This window comes from Phymastichus coffea, unplaced genomic scaffold (genome assembly GCF_024137745.1).
Source record: "Phymastichus coffea isolate CEN01 unplaced genomic scaffold, Cenicafe_Pcof_1.1 PCOF00108, whole genome shotgun sequence".
NCBI lineage: Eukaryota > Metazoa > Arthropoda > Insecta > Hymenoptera > Eulophidae > Phymastichus > Phymastichus coffea.
Window position 1 is genome coordinate 794,852 of NW_026706919.1, and position 17,011 is coordinate 811,862.

Consider the following 17,011-nt stretch of genomic DNA (forward strand, 5'->3'; position numbering starts at 1 on the left):
ACCTTACATTCGCTTTCAACGGGTTTTCTAAGCAACTCTCAGGGGGGCACTCCGTTCTTCTTCTTCTTCTTCTTCTTCTTCTTCTTCTTCTTCTTCTTCTTCTTCTTCTTCTTCTTCTTCTTCTTTGGAATGAGTCCACGTGTCTGCTGTAATTCTACAGATTGGAATAAAGCCTCAATGTTTGTTCACGTGTCCAGTTTCGGTCTTTTCAAAAATTCAAGTATTCAAATACTACGCACAAGTCGATCCAGGTTTCGGCTTTGCGAGTCTCGTTAAAAAGCGTTGTCGTCGCCGAAGGAAAAGTATCCTCTCCAAGGAACAAACGTGGACGAGCGTCTATTCTACAATACAGAAAGACAAATCATTTGCACGCTCGCGTGGAACTGCGAATCTTTGCGCGCAACGTAAAGCTTCGAGAGAAATATTTACTGGTATAGTGGCCGACGTTGGCTCAACTGGGCGGCGAGCAATTCCGGAAATATATCTCGCTCTCCTCTTCAGTTGGCTGCGCAATTCACTGGGCCTTTTGTTTTTCCAAATAACAAAGAATAACGTAGGTATCAAACTGACCACAACGATCAACAGCGTCAGCAGCCAAAAGGTGTAAGAGGACAATAGCGCCGTAAATATCTCCAACATTTGTCCGTCGTATTGCCTGAAAGCGATCGCATACGAGATGTTTTATGACAGGTCAAGTCTCGCGTGATGGCGCACTCACCAATCGAAATAACTGTAAGCAAATGTGCCTGCGAAAAATAGCATTTCGCTTAGGAAAATGGAAAAGGTGAAAGCGAACGTCCAGTAGGAGCTTAACAGCAATATCTGCAGTGTGCAAATCGCAAAGTTAAACAACGAAAAGTTAAAAGCTGTTTGAGATATCGACGAGCAAGTGGTATTGGCGCACTTGTAAATTAGCAATGATCGTTACAACGTAGAATATACAGGTGCCGAACTGCCAGTGCTCTGCTGAATCGCTCTCGTGTATCATCACCGAATTGCATTTGTAGAAGTAGAATGGCATAAAGTATACGACGCACGCTTGCCATGTAGCTGTGAAGAAAATATCACTTGGGGACATGGATTTCGATTTTCAATCGTAGACGTTGATCGCTTATTACCCATGAGCATCCAGAGGACGAAGTGACCGTTGGACATGAAAATATTTCTCCTGTTCAATCGATACAATTGCGGATTGGTTAGCAGCGTTTTGTCCGAGTAGTTCTGCTCGTAGACGCCGTAGACGAGGATAGGAATCGACGTGAAAATGACATTGTAGCACATGAGAAATAGCCTGTCGTAGAGGGCCTGCAACCGAAAGTTAAGACCTAAGATGAGCTAATCTGCGACGGACGGAATAAGATAAGAATTAGCATCGGTCGAACCTTGGCCGAGTAGTCGGCAAAAATATTGTAGAGCAGCTGCGGCGTGATGAAGACGACGTTCTTGTAAAAGAAATATTGCACGAGCACGGCGACTCTGAGATAGTACCAGTGGCCGTGCACGAGTAGCACGCGCTGCAAGTGCGCGAACTTGGCGAAGGCGAAGTCCGCGCTCATCGCGGCTTGTCTGCCCTCCTTGCCGGTAACTCCGAGGCCCACGTGGGCTTCCTGGATCATCGACACGTCGTTGCCGCCGTCGCCTATCGCCGCCGTCAGCGGCCTGCCCTTCGCGCGCTTCACCAGGTGCACGATCTGCGGAACGAAATCGGCAAATCGGCAAATCGGCAAATCGGCAAATCGGCAAATCGGCAAATAGCGGCGGACACCTCCGCGAATACCTCGCTCTTTTGCAGCGGCGACATGCGACAGCATACCACGGCTTCGCAAGACATCGCGACGTTCCGCAGCAGGCTCGGGCAGTGGTTCAGCGCCGTGGCCGCGCTCGCCCCGTCGACGAGCAAGCCGTACCGAACGAGGGGCTCTATTTTCATCTTTCGCCTGAAACACCAATGGACGTTCGTCTTAGAGGTCGTTTGCGAATTCGAGTCCGATCCACAATGGATGCGACTGCCAGTACTCGAAGCTTGTCAGCAGAACGCAGCACGAATGCGTCGAGCGCTGGTCCATCAGCCTCAAGATTGTCGTTCCCTTTTGGAAGTGGCCGCAGAGGAAGGCAATGTTTTCCGCCGTCTCCGCTTTGTCGCCCGTCAGCACCCAAACCTTGATACCCGCCGCGCGAAGCTTCTCCATAGTTTCGGCAACTCCCTCTTGCAGGCGATCCTCGACGGCGGTCACGCCCAGCAGTGCCAAGCCGGTTTCCAACTTGTAGTAGGCACGCTCGACGTTTGGCGTTCGGTCTTTGCCGATCGTTTGCCTCGCCTCGTTCACTTCCCGACCGAGACGTTCGTACTCCTCCTTCGCGACTCGCTTGAAGCCCACCACGAGTGTGCGCAACCCTCTCTGAAAATTATATTGGCGGCAACCCAATAATCCAATTTTATCGATGCTCCACCCCCCCCCCCCCTCCCCCCACTCCTCGGCTGTCCGCGCGCACGAACCATGGAAAAATCGGCGACGCAGGCTTTCGCTGCTTCGAGGTTTTCGCGAGCCAGCAAGGGAAACATCGACGAGTCTGCTCCTTTGCAGTACAACCAAATGACGCCTGCTGTATCCTTCACTATCACGGACATTCGTTTGCGATCTGCAAGTTTACGAGTAGTGCCAGTTAGGGACATTCGACGCCCCGACGGAAATCCGTCGTAGATAACTATTCATAATTATTACCGGAAGTAAATTCGAGAACGTCGAGCCTCTGATAATAAAGGCGTCTACCTCTGGCGTCAATCTCGATTTCATCTTCGTCCGTCTCGCCCAAAAATATAACGCCACACCGGGCAGCAACCTCTACCAAAGATTTTTCATCCGCGGACGTCGCCTGGCAAACAATCGTGCAACGCTCATACGATGCTCGAACGCGCAATCGAATACGGTACCTGATACTCCGGCAAAGCAGGATCCATCATCAAAGAACTGTTCAGTCTTACAGGTTTCCTCAAGCGCAAGCTTTCGCGAAATTCCACTCTGTTTAGCTCTGCCTTGGCCCGTTGAAGCGGAGGAGCAATGTGCACGCAATGGCACAGCGATAGGCTCAGCATAAAATGCCAAACTTCGGGCTAAAACATAACGTTCTCTTGGTATATTCTACATTGAAAATAATTGCGACGTATCTTGCAACGAAACTTACGCTCCAAGTGTCAATTTTTTGCGCTTCCTTCGCATTGCCGTTCGCCGGTAAAAGGTACAACCTGCCGTCGCAGTCGTTTTCGCAGTACGCGCTGCCGTCGACGAAGCAACGTCTGAATATCATGTTATTCTCGGTGAGGGTGCCCGTCTTGTCCGAGAACAGATACTCGACTTGGCCGAGATCCTCGTTGATGTCGGACGTGTTAGCGATGGCAGGTTGATCGGACAGCTCGTCGTACATCCCGAGATCGCACCCAAACAGGAACGCGCCCAAGAGCTTTTGCATCTCTTCAAAGTTCGTGGACGAGTGAAACGTTGCGAAGCTGAGCGCAAGCGAATTGCAACTTACCGATCGTCACGTACAGTGAAATAGGCACGACGTAATTGTAAAGGCCCACGAAGATAACCATATCCGCAAGCAGTTTCGTGTAGGAGCCGTCGACCTGGTTCAAGCTCATCGGGTAAGTTCGCAACTCGTCTTTCTTGGCTCGCACGATTTTCATAGCTGTGCAAAAAATGACTTCTATCGCCAAGATGAACATGAGCACTAGGATATACTTATTAATGGTTCTGGAAAAAAAAAAGGCACGAGTTGGGGTGATGCCTAAGAGAGCACCACCAATGAAACTCACTTTTCAGCGGTCGAAAACTTTTGAATGCTCATTTTGGAATTGCGCGACAACTTGGTGTCCTTGCCAGTATACACAGCGCAGCCGACAATGAAATCGACGTTTTTGAGCCTTGCGCCTCCGAGGGCGAGGTTGTCAATGGTGAGAGGCCCGGAACGCGTCGCTTCTTGCTCGTCCTCGTCCGTTCCAGGTATGCTCGCCTGTATTTTGCCCTCGAACATGTACAAGCCGGGCGCCGGATTCTGACACGTTATCGTCGCCTTCATGCCTATTATCCGAGCAGCGTCTAAATTTAAAAACATCCTTGGCACCTGTAACGAAGGAAAATTGGCATGACCCGCGGTAGTCCGAAATTATCGAGCTCTCGAGTGACCGTTTGTCGTACTTGCAAAGTTTTCAAATTTGACTCGCCGTCCAAGTTCGACGTGGTGACGTAGCACTTTCCGGAAAGCTCGCTGCTCTGCAGAATCACGAGGTCGCACGGCACATCCTCGTCTCGGTTCACCCTGACGATGTCGCCAACGGCGATTTGCTGGCAGCGTATTTCCTGCGAGGCAAAAAGTCAACTTATCGTTTGGCGCGACGACGCCCCCTCGCCTCGAAAACGAAACGTCGACGGGTCCATTACCCGAGCGCACCCGCGTTGGAAGACCGTCACCGGCAGACTGTTGACCCGCCGATCGGCTCTGTGGCGCAGAATGTCCTCGTAACCCTGCTTGCACGCCGTCACGAAAATGACGAAGAGCAGAGGGAACGCCGTGGTGGACGCAGCGAATAACGAATCCGTGATCGCCGTGCCGATCATAATGACGAGGAAATACAAATTTCCTATTCTTCGAAACTGCTCGAATAAATTCTTGGGCACAAAGTTCCATAAGGTGTACTGAAGAAAAAAATGCGTATGTTCGTGCTGATTCTGAAAACGCTTAACGACGAATTGTGCAACATGTGAGACGCATAATGACCTTACTGGTCGTTATCTTATTGCGGGGCAAAGGGCTTTGAGAAGGCTCCTTGTTGGGCTCGACCTGGATAACTCGCTGCTCGGCTGCCGTGGAGTTTCCATTGCCCTGCAAACAAATACACAGATGAACAAGTAAGGTCGAGCAATTTCCACCGGTCTGAAGTTGTCGAGCATTAGACAACCTCTCGAAGCCGCAAGCGTCAGTCGGACCGGACCACGGGCGTCAGCTCGGGAAAATAGGCGACGATAAATTTTAAGTGTAAACAAATCAAAGCAGGGCGGGGGGCAGAGTCAAATGGGGCAAAATGCGCGCGACTCTTGCCACACGACTGCGGCCGCTCGGCAGGGGGCTGCGCCGCTTTTCGAGCAGCAAGAGCAGCGACGATTCGTTCCTGACTACGACCAACGGCCAGTACATCGAGCACCTTTACGACGCTTGGCGCAGCGACGCCAACTCGGTGGACGCCAGCTGGGATGCGTATTTCCGTAGCGTCGACGCAGGCCGGGCCGTCCCGACGACGGCGACGACGGCGACGACGGCCGCTTCGATCAGAGTCTCCTCCTCGGTGCCGGAGGTCCCGTCCAATTTGCTGGGCGCTCGTGCCGTCTCACGTACGTGTTTTCGCCGCGATACCACTATCGAGCTTGGCGCGACACTCGGGCTAATCTGACATTGCGTCGGGGTGCGCCAAAAGACGACCTGCTGACGAGGCCCACGGTGAGATTAAAGTCCGAGGCGGAACTGCAAGGCGAGACTTACGTGGCCAGTGCCCTCGACATCAACGCCGCTATCAAGTCGTATCAGGTCCGTTCGCTAATCCGATCGCTATGTCCATTGCTGGCACTCGTCGTCCACTTGGCCTTACAAAGTTTCGCGCCTATCGCGCAGACTCGAGGACACCTGATAGCGGACGTCGATCCGCTGGGCATACAGAATCCCGAATCCGTGGCTCTGCGTGGCACGAGCGCGTTGCCTCCGAAGCTCGTCACTCGCGAGCACCTCCAGAACGTCACCGAGAAAGACCTCGACCGGGAATTCCCGCTGGGAACCGTCACTAAAATCGGCGGAGATAAGAAAAGCCTGCCGCTCCGGGAGATCGTCAAGAGATTGAACAAGATTTATTGCGGGCACTTGGGCCTCGAGTACACCTACATACACGACTCCAGCGTTGTAAGAATCGCTTGGGTGCTCGATCGGCGTCGCGAGCGCAGTGCGAAAATCTAATTGACCGTCCGCGCGAGGCAGCTGGACTGGCTGAGGTACAAGTTCGAGGTCCCGGGCGCGTGGGACCTGGAGCCCGATCACCGCAAGTGGATCTGGCGCAACATTATGAAAGCGGTCACGTTCGAGAACTTCCTGGCCAAGAAATATGGCACGGAGAAGCGATTCGGCTTGGAGGGATGCGAAGCCTTCGTAGCGTCCATGAACCAGTGCATAGAGACCAGCGCTGAGCACGGTACTCGCTGCGGCTACTTCGTCTTTGAGCAAACCTTTGAGCAAACCTTTGAGCGAGCGCGCGCGCGCGATTAGGGGTGGAGACCACCGTCATCGGGATGGCGCACAGAGGTCGGCTTAACGCCCTGGTCAACGTCTGCTCGAAGCCACTCCACCAACTGCTCACGCAGTTCAAGCCCGTTTCGATGGAGGATCTTGGCTCTGGCGACGTCAAGTACCATCTCGGCACTTACAGCGAGAAATCCTTGGAAAGGTACGACGCGGCAAAGGTTCGTTATGCTCGGGCTGACGAAATCTGATCGCGACAAGGAGCGGGAAGAGCATGAAAGTCTCGATAATGGCCAACCCGTCGCATTTGGAAACCGTCGACACGATAGTGATCGGTCGCGTGAGGGCCGAGCAAATCGACAAGGCCGATCATCGGCACGGGCGCAAGTCGCTGGCCATTTTGGTGCACGGCGACGCCGCCTACAGCGGCCAGGGCATCTGCTACGAGTCGATGCACCAGACCAAGCTCCCGGATTACACCACGGGCGGTGTCATTCACACCGTCATCAACAACCAAGTAAACCAGCCGACTATTCCGCGAAACGTCAGGTCTACCGTTAACATTGGCGATTGCACGGCAAGATCGGCTTCACCACCGATCCGCGCTACTCGCGGTCCAGCGCGCATTGCACCGACGTGGCGCGAGTGGTGAACGCGCCGATATTCCACGTGCACGGCGACGATCCCGACTTGGTGGCCTACTGCAGCAAAGTCGCCAGCGAGTACCGGCAAGTGGCCAGTCGTTGGAACAGCCCGACTTGACCGACGTAACCCGATGTAACGCGGCAATCCATCCCACGCAGAGCCGAGTATCACAACGACGTGGTGGTGGACATAGTGGGCTACCGCAGGAACGGCCACAACGAGTTGGACGAGCCAATGCTCACCCAGCCGCTCATGTACAAGCGCATTCAGAAGCACCCCGACGTGCTCACCGTCTACTCGGCCAAGCTGCTGAAGGAGGGCCTCGTCGACGAGTCGTTCGTCAAGCAGGTACGCGCGGCTCGCCGGAGCAGCTCGCCGGAGCAGCTCGCCGGAGCAGCTCGCCGGAGCAGCTCGTCTCGAGGTCGATGTGCGTCCGCCCAGGAGACGGAGCGCTACCGCGAGCACTGCGAGGCCGAGTTCGAGAAGGCCAAGGGCATCAGCTCGATGTCGATGGCCGACTGGCACGACGTGCCCTGGTCCGACTTCTTCTCGAGGCAGAGCCCCGAGCTGCCCATCCCGGCGACGGGCATACCCGAGGAGGACGTCCTGGCGATCTGCAGGCACATGTCCACGGCCCCGGCGGACCTGCAGGTGCACCAGATGGTACGACGTCTGTCGCGCGTCGGTCGATCGCAGACGGGAGATAAGCGAGCCTCGGGAACCGCGGGCAGGTGAAGCGACTGCTGGATCGGCGCAGGAAGCTGGCCGAGGCGCGGACGATCGACTGGGCGCTGGGCGAGTGCCTGGCCTTCGGCAGCCTGCTCAAGGAGGGCCACCACGTGCGGCTGTCGGGCGAGGACGTCGAGCGCGGCACCTTCTCGCATCGCATGCACGTGGTGCACGACCAGCAGAGGGACAAGACGTGGGTGAACATGATGAACAACGTGTTCCCGGGGCAGGCGCTCTACACCATCAGCAACTCGTCGCTGTCCGAGTACGGGATCAGCGGTAACGGTTACCCGCTCGGTCGAGCTCGCCGCGGGACTAACGTTGCGTGTCCCCCCAGGTTTCGAGCTCGGCTACGCCACCTACGACCACGAGGCCCTGGTCATGTGGGAGGCGCAGTTCGGGGATTTCGCCAACAACTGCCAAGTAACGAGGCGCGAGCGCCCGCCCGCGCTGCGAATCCCAAGTGGCACCCGTACCGTCCGACTAGGTCGTACTGGACAACGTGCTGTGCTCCGGCCAGTCCAAGTGGGGACGGCAGGTGGGCCTCGTGCTGCTGCTGCCCCACGGCCTCGAGGGCCAGGGTCCCGAGCACTCGTCCGCGCGGCTCGAGCGCTTCCTGCAGCTCTGCGACGACGACGTCGGCGACCACATGGACAATCCCACGCACCAGCTGTTCTACGTCAACTGGATCGTCTGCAACCCCACAACGCCGGCCAATCTCGTGCACATGCTCCGCCGCCAGATCCACATGCCTTTCCGCAAGCCACTCGTAATGCCGATGAGTCGTCGGAGCTATCTCTCGCCTTGACGCGGCTCCTCCACGAACGATAACAGCGATAAGTTAATCTGCGCACAGGTAGTAATGACGCCCAAGTCGCTGCTGCGTCACCCGCAGGCTCAGTCGAGCTTCGACGAGGTCGGCCCCAACACCCATTTCCAGCCTCTCCTGCCTGACCCCACCGCCAAGCCCGAGACCGTGAAAAAACTCATATTCTGCTCGGGAAAGGTCTACTACGATCTGGTCGCCGAGAGGAAAGAGAGGAACCTCGACGACGAGATTGCGATTGTCCGGGTGGAGCAGATCTGCCCGTTCCCTTATAAATTGGCTGCCGAGGAGGCGGCCAAGTACCCCAAAAGCAAGGTGCAACCGACTCGCGGTACCTTGCAGCTTGCAATTGTCTGAAACGCTTGGCTCGTAGGTCATGTGGGTCCAAGAGGAGCACAGAAACCAGGGCGCTTACCTGTACGCGAGAGATCGACTGGCGCGCGCTCTGGAGGTTCCCTTGGAGGAGGTCAAATACGGTGGCAGAGCGAGCTCTGCGTCACCTGCCACCGGCATTAAAGTCATTTACAAGCAGGAATTCGAAGACATGCTCGCCGCGGCTCTGGACTTGAATTGACTAGCGCTAATCGAGTCGGCCGATCCGCGAGATTATCTGCCTTTTTTCGATTATCGATTCTCGGCAAACGTTCATTGCGTTTTCGTACGAACGCCCACACAGCTAATCGGCATTGCTAATCGGTTACAAACTCCATTTACATAATCGCCGGATTAATATCGACTAATACCGGGGAAATCGTACTGAAAGTTGTGAACGGGTAAACGTGTTGCAACGACTGATATATTTATACTCTTTCGAGAGCATCAATATTCAATGAGCTATGCAAATTCTAAAGCAGGTCGCTTTTATAACTCTTTAATAAAATTGGAACGCGATTCTCGTAAATAACGTATAACTGTCATTCTACGCGCTACGCACCAAAGGGAAATCTCAGAGCTTACCAAATTAACGCAAGAGTACTGGCGACTGCGACGTCCGAGGCGCGCAAAACTTCGCACTTTGACAGACAGTCGATCCGACGCGCAGCCTGAGGTTTACTTGAAAGTAGAATCGTGACTGAGAACTGAGAGTTCCAGTGCTAAACGCCGACGCGCAATGATCGTGCACCAGCTAAGGATTCTAATGAAATTAAAGACTCCGCGGCGCGCGACAATCAAACGTATTTGTTGCTCGCCGTCAATGAAAGGACTCATTGTCACGCCGTTCTTGGCGGAAGTTCTGTTGTCCGAGCACCGGCTCGACAAATGCTAGCTATTTTTTCTAAGTGAATTGAAACATCGAGTCGCTCGCAACTCCATTTTTTTTTAAGAACTCTACAAAGCTTACTCGAGAAATCACTTGGAACAGAGCGAATTTCAATAAGAAGGCTATCGAGTTGCGGCCTCGGTTTGAAAAGTCTCCAGAGTTAAATCATTAGTGTCGCATAAAAACTTGCTTGCAATCATTGAATCCGATTCCGGTAACAGAGTTACATTTTCTTTTTCTGAAATCATAACTGTTCCATAAATTAATGCTTTTAATTATCTGTGGTAGCGGATCTGGCTAAGGACACTCCCTTGATTACTATTTGAATATTTGTGAGAAATAGTACAATCAAGATCTTTACAAGCAAGTTTATGCAACAATTGCTTATTAATGATTCCAATTAAATGTGTAATTTTTTGCACTAATCACTAATCATATATTTATAAACCTATTTGTTTCAGTAATTTTCCAGTAATTTTTCTTATTTTGGCGAAGAACCGACAGAAAAGTAAGAAACTGAAAATACATGCTCACCATTTGTCTGCTTGTCGCTAATAACTCTAAAAAATTAATAACAAAACTGTTCGCACCAATGTTAGTTGCAAAAGCAACCGTGCAAATTGGCAAATTGATGAGCGACGCGCGTATACGTGTGCTTATCGGTAACTCACCGGAACGACTGAGAGTAGTCGAGAGTGCGAACGATTATGACAAGCCACTAACGATTTTCATTCTTTATCCGCGGAAAGGGACGCTCGTCGTGATAACGGCAAATTATGTATTTAAAACACAAAGGTGGAGACTTATCTCTGTTTCTAGCTGATAATTATACGATTAGATTCTTCAGCATTCATCCGCCAAAGTGCGACGGGCACTTTGATAACATTTATCATTCGATTGTTCTCAAGTTTTACGTTGACATTTAGCATTCTATTAATCGATTCGATGTGCGACCAATGCTATCTTACTTATCAATACTTTTGTATAGATAACGTCGTCAATGACAATAACTAGATTCGATTTTACAGCTTGTCGAAGCATTTTTTTCCACTTAGTTGATTTCATGAGTTGAGAAGTCTCTTACATGGAAAAAAAAAAACAAAAAATATGCACAACCACTATTAGAAAAATTCATTGTTATGCGTATTGTGTGGATTATAAATCTCTTGGATAGTAGTTGCTTAAAAAAATACAACATTTTCTACAAAATTCAACGTGCTCAAACCTATTCAAATTGAATCGCACGTTTAACTTTTATTTACTCACAACAAAATTCCTCAATTATTTTAAGTTTCACAGACATAGCTCATAATTGAAAACATAACAAAAAAAGTAAAGTAATTATACATAACTTTGATTGGTTTCATCTCACACGGATCAAATAAACTAATTATCGTCACAAAATTACAAAGCAATCTGTGAAGTTGTGTAGTCCAACAAGAGCAGTCGCGTAAAAGTAAAATTACGAAACTTCGCGACTGACACTCCTTTTAAAAGTCATTGTGCGTACTTCTGAACCACTATTTTTTACAGATTTATAAGAATTAGAGTTACTAGATGAAGGAGTTGGGCTTTGCGAAGGTGTGACACGCTCATCACTTCCTTTTTCTTGTTCCATTCGTTTCTTACTAAATTTTCCCATTCCAGGGCGATAAATTTCCATAGCTGGTCGATCCTGATAAAAAGAAATATCATTCACTAGTTGTTTACATCGCAAAATAAAAACGTTACAATTCAAAGATAAAGAAAAAAGACCTTATTTCTAATTCTCCTTTCAACTCGTGGATCCTTTTTGTCCTTGTCTTTTTCATCAGATTCATTTTTTTGTAAATTATTATCATCACCACCGTCTAGTGATTTATGACGCCTAAGACTATCGCTACCACTTACATTATTAGATTCATTATTCTCGGTACTTTTCGAGCCACTGCCAGTGCCACCACCACTCTCAAGTGAACTACGTCTTTTAACTATCAACTTAGTACCATTTGACTTGTTCAATTTTGTACTCTTTTCCTCAATATTGACTTGTGAAAGTTGCTCGTAAACTTCTGTAAGCCAACAACTTACTGCAAAAAAAACTATATAACCTTTAATAAAGTTAAATTGGGTAAAAAAATCTTACCCTCTAGTTTGTCATTTGTTGAATCCTTGTCTTCTTTAGTTATATTAGACATTTCACTAAATTTTTCAGTTGTATCAGAGCTTATTTTCTGAATCTTTTGTTTATTTTTACTGTCACTGTCATTCTTCTCTGTTAAGCACGTTCGACAAGAATCTTCATTTTTATCAGCTTCATTATCAAGATTATCTTGAGACTCATCATTTTGCTTCTTTAGTGTTTCAACCAGCCTCTTCTTCTCTTGCCGCATTTTCTCATAACTTTTTCCACGCTTTTCTTCTATTTTTCGCTCCTTATAACTAATTTCATCTTTCTCGTGTGGTTGATCATCTTTTGAGTGACTGTCACGATCATCTTTTTTATTGTACCTTTTATCCTCATACTTCCTAGTTTGCTTAACTTCTCTGTCTTTCATTCGATCATCCCTATCTCTATAATTTTTCATTGGGACTTTTACTTCCCTACCCATTTTGTCCCTGTATCTGTCTTCTTTTTTATTTTTATTTTTAAAATCTTTAATTATTACTCTCTCTTTGTCATCTTTATTTTCTTTATTCAAATCTCTATTGCTATCTCTGTCCTTATCTTCTATATTTTTTAAGACCTGAAATGCGCAAATAAACATTTAGAAAGGTATTACAAAATTATTATAAATAAAATTATGATAATAGCTTCATTGATTTCTTACTTTGGAAATCATAGGTTCATCTTTACTTCTTTTTCGTTCCAAATCTCTTCTACGTTTTTCTTCACGCTTTTCATCCCTTATACGCTGTTTCTCCTGTTTTTTTTGTTTGAGAAAATCTAACAGTGGTGTACTTGTGACTTTTTTAGTAGCATCTGTGATAAAAAAACGATTAATTTACGATTTGTATTAAATATTCCGTTAATCAAATTGAACTTACGGTCATTCAGCTGGAAAGAATATTCAGTTTTTGGTTGTGTATTTCCAGCTTCAGTCTCTTGATGTTTTATACTTTCCAAAAAATTTATATAGTAAGGATCACTTTCAATGGTTCCACATTTGATATCCTTCTTCTTTCCAATACGCTTTTTTGGCACTCTTTGAAATGGCGCATATTCTACTACTGCTGGGAACTCAGTGCCTTTCGAATCAACAAAAACGTAATTGTCAAATTTTTCTCGAAATGCAAAAACATCCTGAGAATCAACAAAATCAATATATGCCCTGGAGTATGCATATTGACCCAACGACATATCAGCTTTGGCAAAATACAAATAATCGTATTCTGATAGTGGAGAGACTTGCTCGAAAAATTGATCTTGTGTCATTGTTGGAGGCAATCTTCTAATAACAACCTAAAACATAGATAATCATTAAGTTTTTTACAAATTCCAATTTTACGTATTATCGGGTTATTGTTACTTGTACTTTACTTGTATTTCAACGCTTAATAAATAAGGTACATAAAAACTAACCTTAGTCATTGGTCGACATTTTTCCTTTTTTCCGTCTTTAGCTTTGACAACTTCCGTAGTAACATTCACAACACATTGATCTGTTTGCTGAGTTATTATTTGCGTTTCACTAGCCTGTTGGGTTTCTTCTGTCATATTTAAAAAAATTTAGAGTCCAAAAAAAAACAAACTTCTTAACACCACAACGCGCCAATGTAGAGATATTAGGCCTTCGCCACATATGCGCATACGAGCGCGTACAAACGCGTACAAATCGCTAAAAATTTTGATAGTGCCAACAACAGAAAGTTACTACTATTTCTCGCATGTCCCAAACGAACACACTTACTCCCGGAACAAACGTATCATAACCTTCAATAATATAGCGTTATGATTATGATCGTTTGTTCCGGGAGTAAGTGTGTTCGTTTGGGGCATGCGAGAAATAGTAGTAACTTTCTGTTGTTGGCACTATCAAAATTTTTAGCGATTTGTACGCGTTTGTACGCGCTCGTACGCGCGCGTATGCGCATATGTGGCGAGGGCCTTGGGCCCCGGTCCCATAGCTACGTATGAATGCGGACGGGTACGGACGCGAATCGCAACTGTAGTAACATCACTAAAAATATCTAGTTCGATTATTTAGTACCAACACTACCGGTAGTGAGTAAAAGTGACTGTTGTTTAAAACTGTAGCGCCGAACGTACCACATTTAATGTTCAAATGTCAGGTCTACAATTTACTTATCAAATTTTCATGAATATTGCTTATTGATGAGTATGCTAATGTAAAAAAAGCTTTTGGGATGATTAATACATATCATTTATATATATTTTCTTCTTCTCATATATTCAAGTACTTCCATAAAGTTAAGGCCTAATTCCACTAATTGTAGTTGAAAGTCTATCAATTCTCTATCATTTGCCATCTTATAGACTGCAATAATGTAAAAGTTAGATAGGCGTTACATTATATGTGATACGTTCGGCGCTACAGTTTGAAACAACAGTCACTTTTGCTCACTACCGGTAGTGTTGGTACTAAATAATCGAACTAGATATTTTTAGTGATGTTACTAGAGTTGCGCGATTCGCGTCCGTATCCGTCCGCATCCGTACGTATGTATGTATGTATACATACATACCTACGGGACCGGGGCCTTAAGACCTGCTTGGTTTAGCATGCGCCGCTGATAGTTAGTGCCATCTAGAAGAATAAAACGAAAACATTCGTCCAAGCGCGTGAATCAAACTTCTTGTACGTAATAATCTTTGAAGCACTGTCTTATGTAAGTAATACAACGAATAAAAATAAATATACTTAGGAAATAGTTTTATTCGTTAACGAGCTCGTAAAGGATGGAAATAATGTTATAATTTGTTAATAAAGGATAAAGTAAGTAATTACATTTTGCAAGTACGATTGTATGTATCTTATTATTATTATTATTATTATTATTAGTAAAATGTTATGAACCATACTGTAATTATTTTAACCGAAAATCAAATAACGTTCTATTATATTCCAGTGACATTTGATTTGGGTAGTCATAACCTAAATCATTGAAGTTAGCGCGACGATTGAAATCCATGGCGCCGCGTCGTGAGGAACAGAGCCGCGCTACTCATCAAAAATCAAACAACAAATCATTCAAGACCTTTGAATTCTTATCAAGCAACGAACAATCATTTGCGAACCGTAATATCAACTTATTTACCATTTATCACGACGTAATTTTATTAAACACAGCTAGATGTTCATGGCGTTGTAATGTATTAAGCAAAGGCATTTTGCGCCGATTGTCAAGCTGTTTATTGTTAAAGTTCGTTTAGGACGTGGTTATCAAAAAGTAGAATTTTACAATCGATAGTGTATTCGGCAATTCTCCTAGACCTAATTAATTTACGATAAGAAAAGCCGCGAGCTTTCCGTTCGACGTCTTGCGAGGAAAAACACAGTGTATTTGGCAAGAAAGTTCCGGAAATTTACCGTTGCATACACTACGGCGACTCAGTGAGAGTTTCCGAATAATAGAAAACGCTGGAGTAACGATCGAACGACTCGACTCTCGGACTCTCGTACTCTCGGCAAAGTCAAACAGTTTTTGCGCGATTAGCGCAGCATACTGCGCTGTACACACTTCCAGCAATTATCCTCGGCGCGCGAGCTCGCAATAAATACATTTTGTTACGTACATTTTCTCAACTAGCTGTCAAGTAGAAAAAGCGCATTTTTACTGGAATTTCCTCGACAAGACCGTTAAGAAACGTACCGACACCGAGACATCGCAAGTTAAGCTCGCAGCGTACTCTCCGTCGCATAAACACTTGAAAAGCCATTCGCGCGGTAAAATCTCAAATTAATACGACGCTACTATGCACACAACTGGGTCAACGATAATATTATTTTGGATTATTGAGTGCTGTTGTGTAGGCTGCAGCGACGGATTACCAGCTAGGAGAACTGAATTTCCGAAAGATATCTTTTTTTTTCTCACGCTTGTTCGACGTGTAAACATATAGGTTGCACTTGTAAAAGTCGACTGACTCGAATCGCCAATGCTATCCAAGTCCGCGAGCTGTCTAACTGGCTCAGTACACTAGAAAGATCAACTGCATATACATTTTACCGTTGACGGATTTTGTAGGAATAAGGAAAAGAACGCAACTGTTCGCGTAGCTCGCTGTAGAAACGTCACTTGTTGAAAGCGCCAAGAATGGCGCTACAAGTAGGCTAAGTGACTGTTAATTGTAAGATATAGACAAATATTGCTGGGGTGGAACTGATCTCATAATCATTCCACATGCCAAGAAAAGCATTACTTGCTTTGTATGCAGCGACAGCCTGCCCATTGGAAAAGAAAATTGTAAGACGAGTTACAGAAAGAAAATCATCCCGTGTTAGATATTGGCTCGGACGTGGAGCTGTTTTATACGTAGTACAGGGCAGTCATCTTAATAAAATCGAATTACACAAGCTCGCGGAGCGCGATGAGGCGTCGTGAAAAGTAAAGTCCGCGAGACCTGGCAGCTCCTTCGAGGCAACATCAGAAGCAAGCAGCGCACTTCGGCGAGGCGCTCACGAGAAGGTCTTGCACTTTGCTCCGACGAAGGCGCGTCTCGCGGAGTCGGCTCCGCGCGAAGGTGAAAACGCGCGTGGCGCTTGTGTCGACGTGGTTGTCATTGTATATTTGCGTTCTCTCTCCCGACTCCCGTTTGATTTGGCGCGGCGCGGCGCGGCGCGGCGAGACCGCCGAGAGGCCAGTCGCGCGGCGTTCTCGCACGCGGCCGCACGCTCGCATACGCAGTGACGGAGCGCGCTCCGCCTCGCACGCACCGCGCGCAAATGTACAGTCCGGTATAATGGACAGCTGGCTATCTGGCACTCGCGACCAGGACGATCCGAGAGCGAGAGAGATCGAGCAACGGAGAATGCAAGCCGTCGGCGCTCCGACGACGAACGCGCGCGAACCGACGACGAGGCGGCGGCTCCTCGGCGCGGCACGCTGATCGCTCGCCGGATAGCAGATTTCAACCGGCGGACGCGCGCGATCGGATGCCACAATCATGCACTAGACTTCTCGGCAGCCGCAGAGATCCTTTGCCCGGTGTCGCGCGCTGGACGACGATGCGCTGCTCCAAGCTCCAACCTCGTGAGTATCATTTTTGTTCCTCTGGTTGCGTTGAGAAAAGGAGGCGATGGGCGACGAGTTCTCCTTTGTTTTTTCCT

The 17,011-nt window shown here is 47.7% G+C and overlaps 2 protein-coding genes across 6 annotated transcripts; both read right to left on the reverse strand.

The window, feature by feature from the left end:
* Nucleotides 1-25: 25 nt before the first annotated feature.
* On the reverse strand, nt 26-10,399 carry LOC131670292 (phospholipid-transporting ATPase IF-like). Of its 4 annotated transcripts, XM_058945772.1 has the most exons (19): nt 10,275-10,399; nt 4,777-4,881; nt 4,440-4,694; nt 4,197-4,358; nt 3,815-4,122; nt 3,532-3,752; nt 3,184-3,470; nt 2,933-3,112; nt 2,724-2,874; nt 2,498-2,640; nt 2,017-2,399; nt 1,778-1,937; nt 1,383-1,691; nt 1,119-1,305; nt 905-1,050; nt 719-822; nt 430-655; nt 240-341; nt 26-154 (listed from the first exon to the last, which is right to left on the reverse strand). In XM_058945772.1, the coding sequence occupies exons 1-18, from the start codon at nt 10,275-10,277 to the stop codon at nt 273-275; spliced, it is 3,399 nt and encodes a 1,132-aa protein (XP_058801755.1). In that variant the 5' UTR covers nt 10,278-10,399; the 3' UTR covers nt 26-154; nt 240-272. The 4 variants fall into 4 exon arrangements, with proteins under 4 accessions (XP_058801755.1, XP_058801758.1, XP_058801757.1 ...); XM_058945775.1 differs by lacking the exon at nt 26-154 and having other exon boundaries at nt 208-341; nt 4,782-4,881; nt 10,275-10,309; XM_058945774.1 differs by lacking the exons at nt 26-154; nt 10,275-10,399 and adding an exon at nt 9,437-9,539 and having other exon boundaries at nt 208-341; nt 4,782-4,881.
* A 538-nt stretch (nt 10,400-10,937) lies between these two features.
* LOC131670314 (regulator of nonsense transcripts 3A) lies at nt 10,938-13,573 on the reverse strand. 2 transcript variants are annotated; one of them, XM_058945817.1, is made up of 6 exons: nt 13,303-13,573; nt 12,768-13,182; nt 12,551-12,702; nt 11,866-12,466; nt 11,496-11,809; nt 10,938-11,415 (listed from the first exon to the last, which is right to left on the reverse strand). In XM_058945817.1, the coding sequence occupies exons 1-6, from the start codon at nt 13,435-13,437 to the stop codon at nt 11,203-11,205; spliced, it is 1,830 nt and encodes a 609-aa protein (XP_058801800.1). In that variant the 5' UTR covers nt 13,438-13,573; the 3' UTR covers nt 10,938-11,202. The 2 variants fall into 2 exon arrangements, with proteins under 2 accessions (XP_058801800.1, XP_058801801.1); XM_058945818.1 differs by having other exon boundaries at nt 11,496-11,791; nt 13,303-13,568.
* Between the last annotated feature and the right edge of the window lie 3,438 nt (nt 13,574-17,011).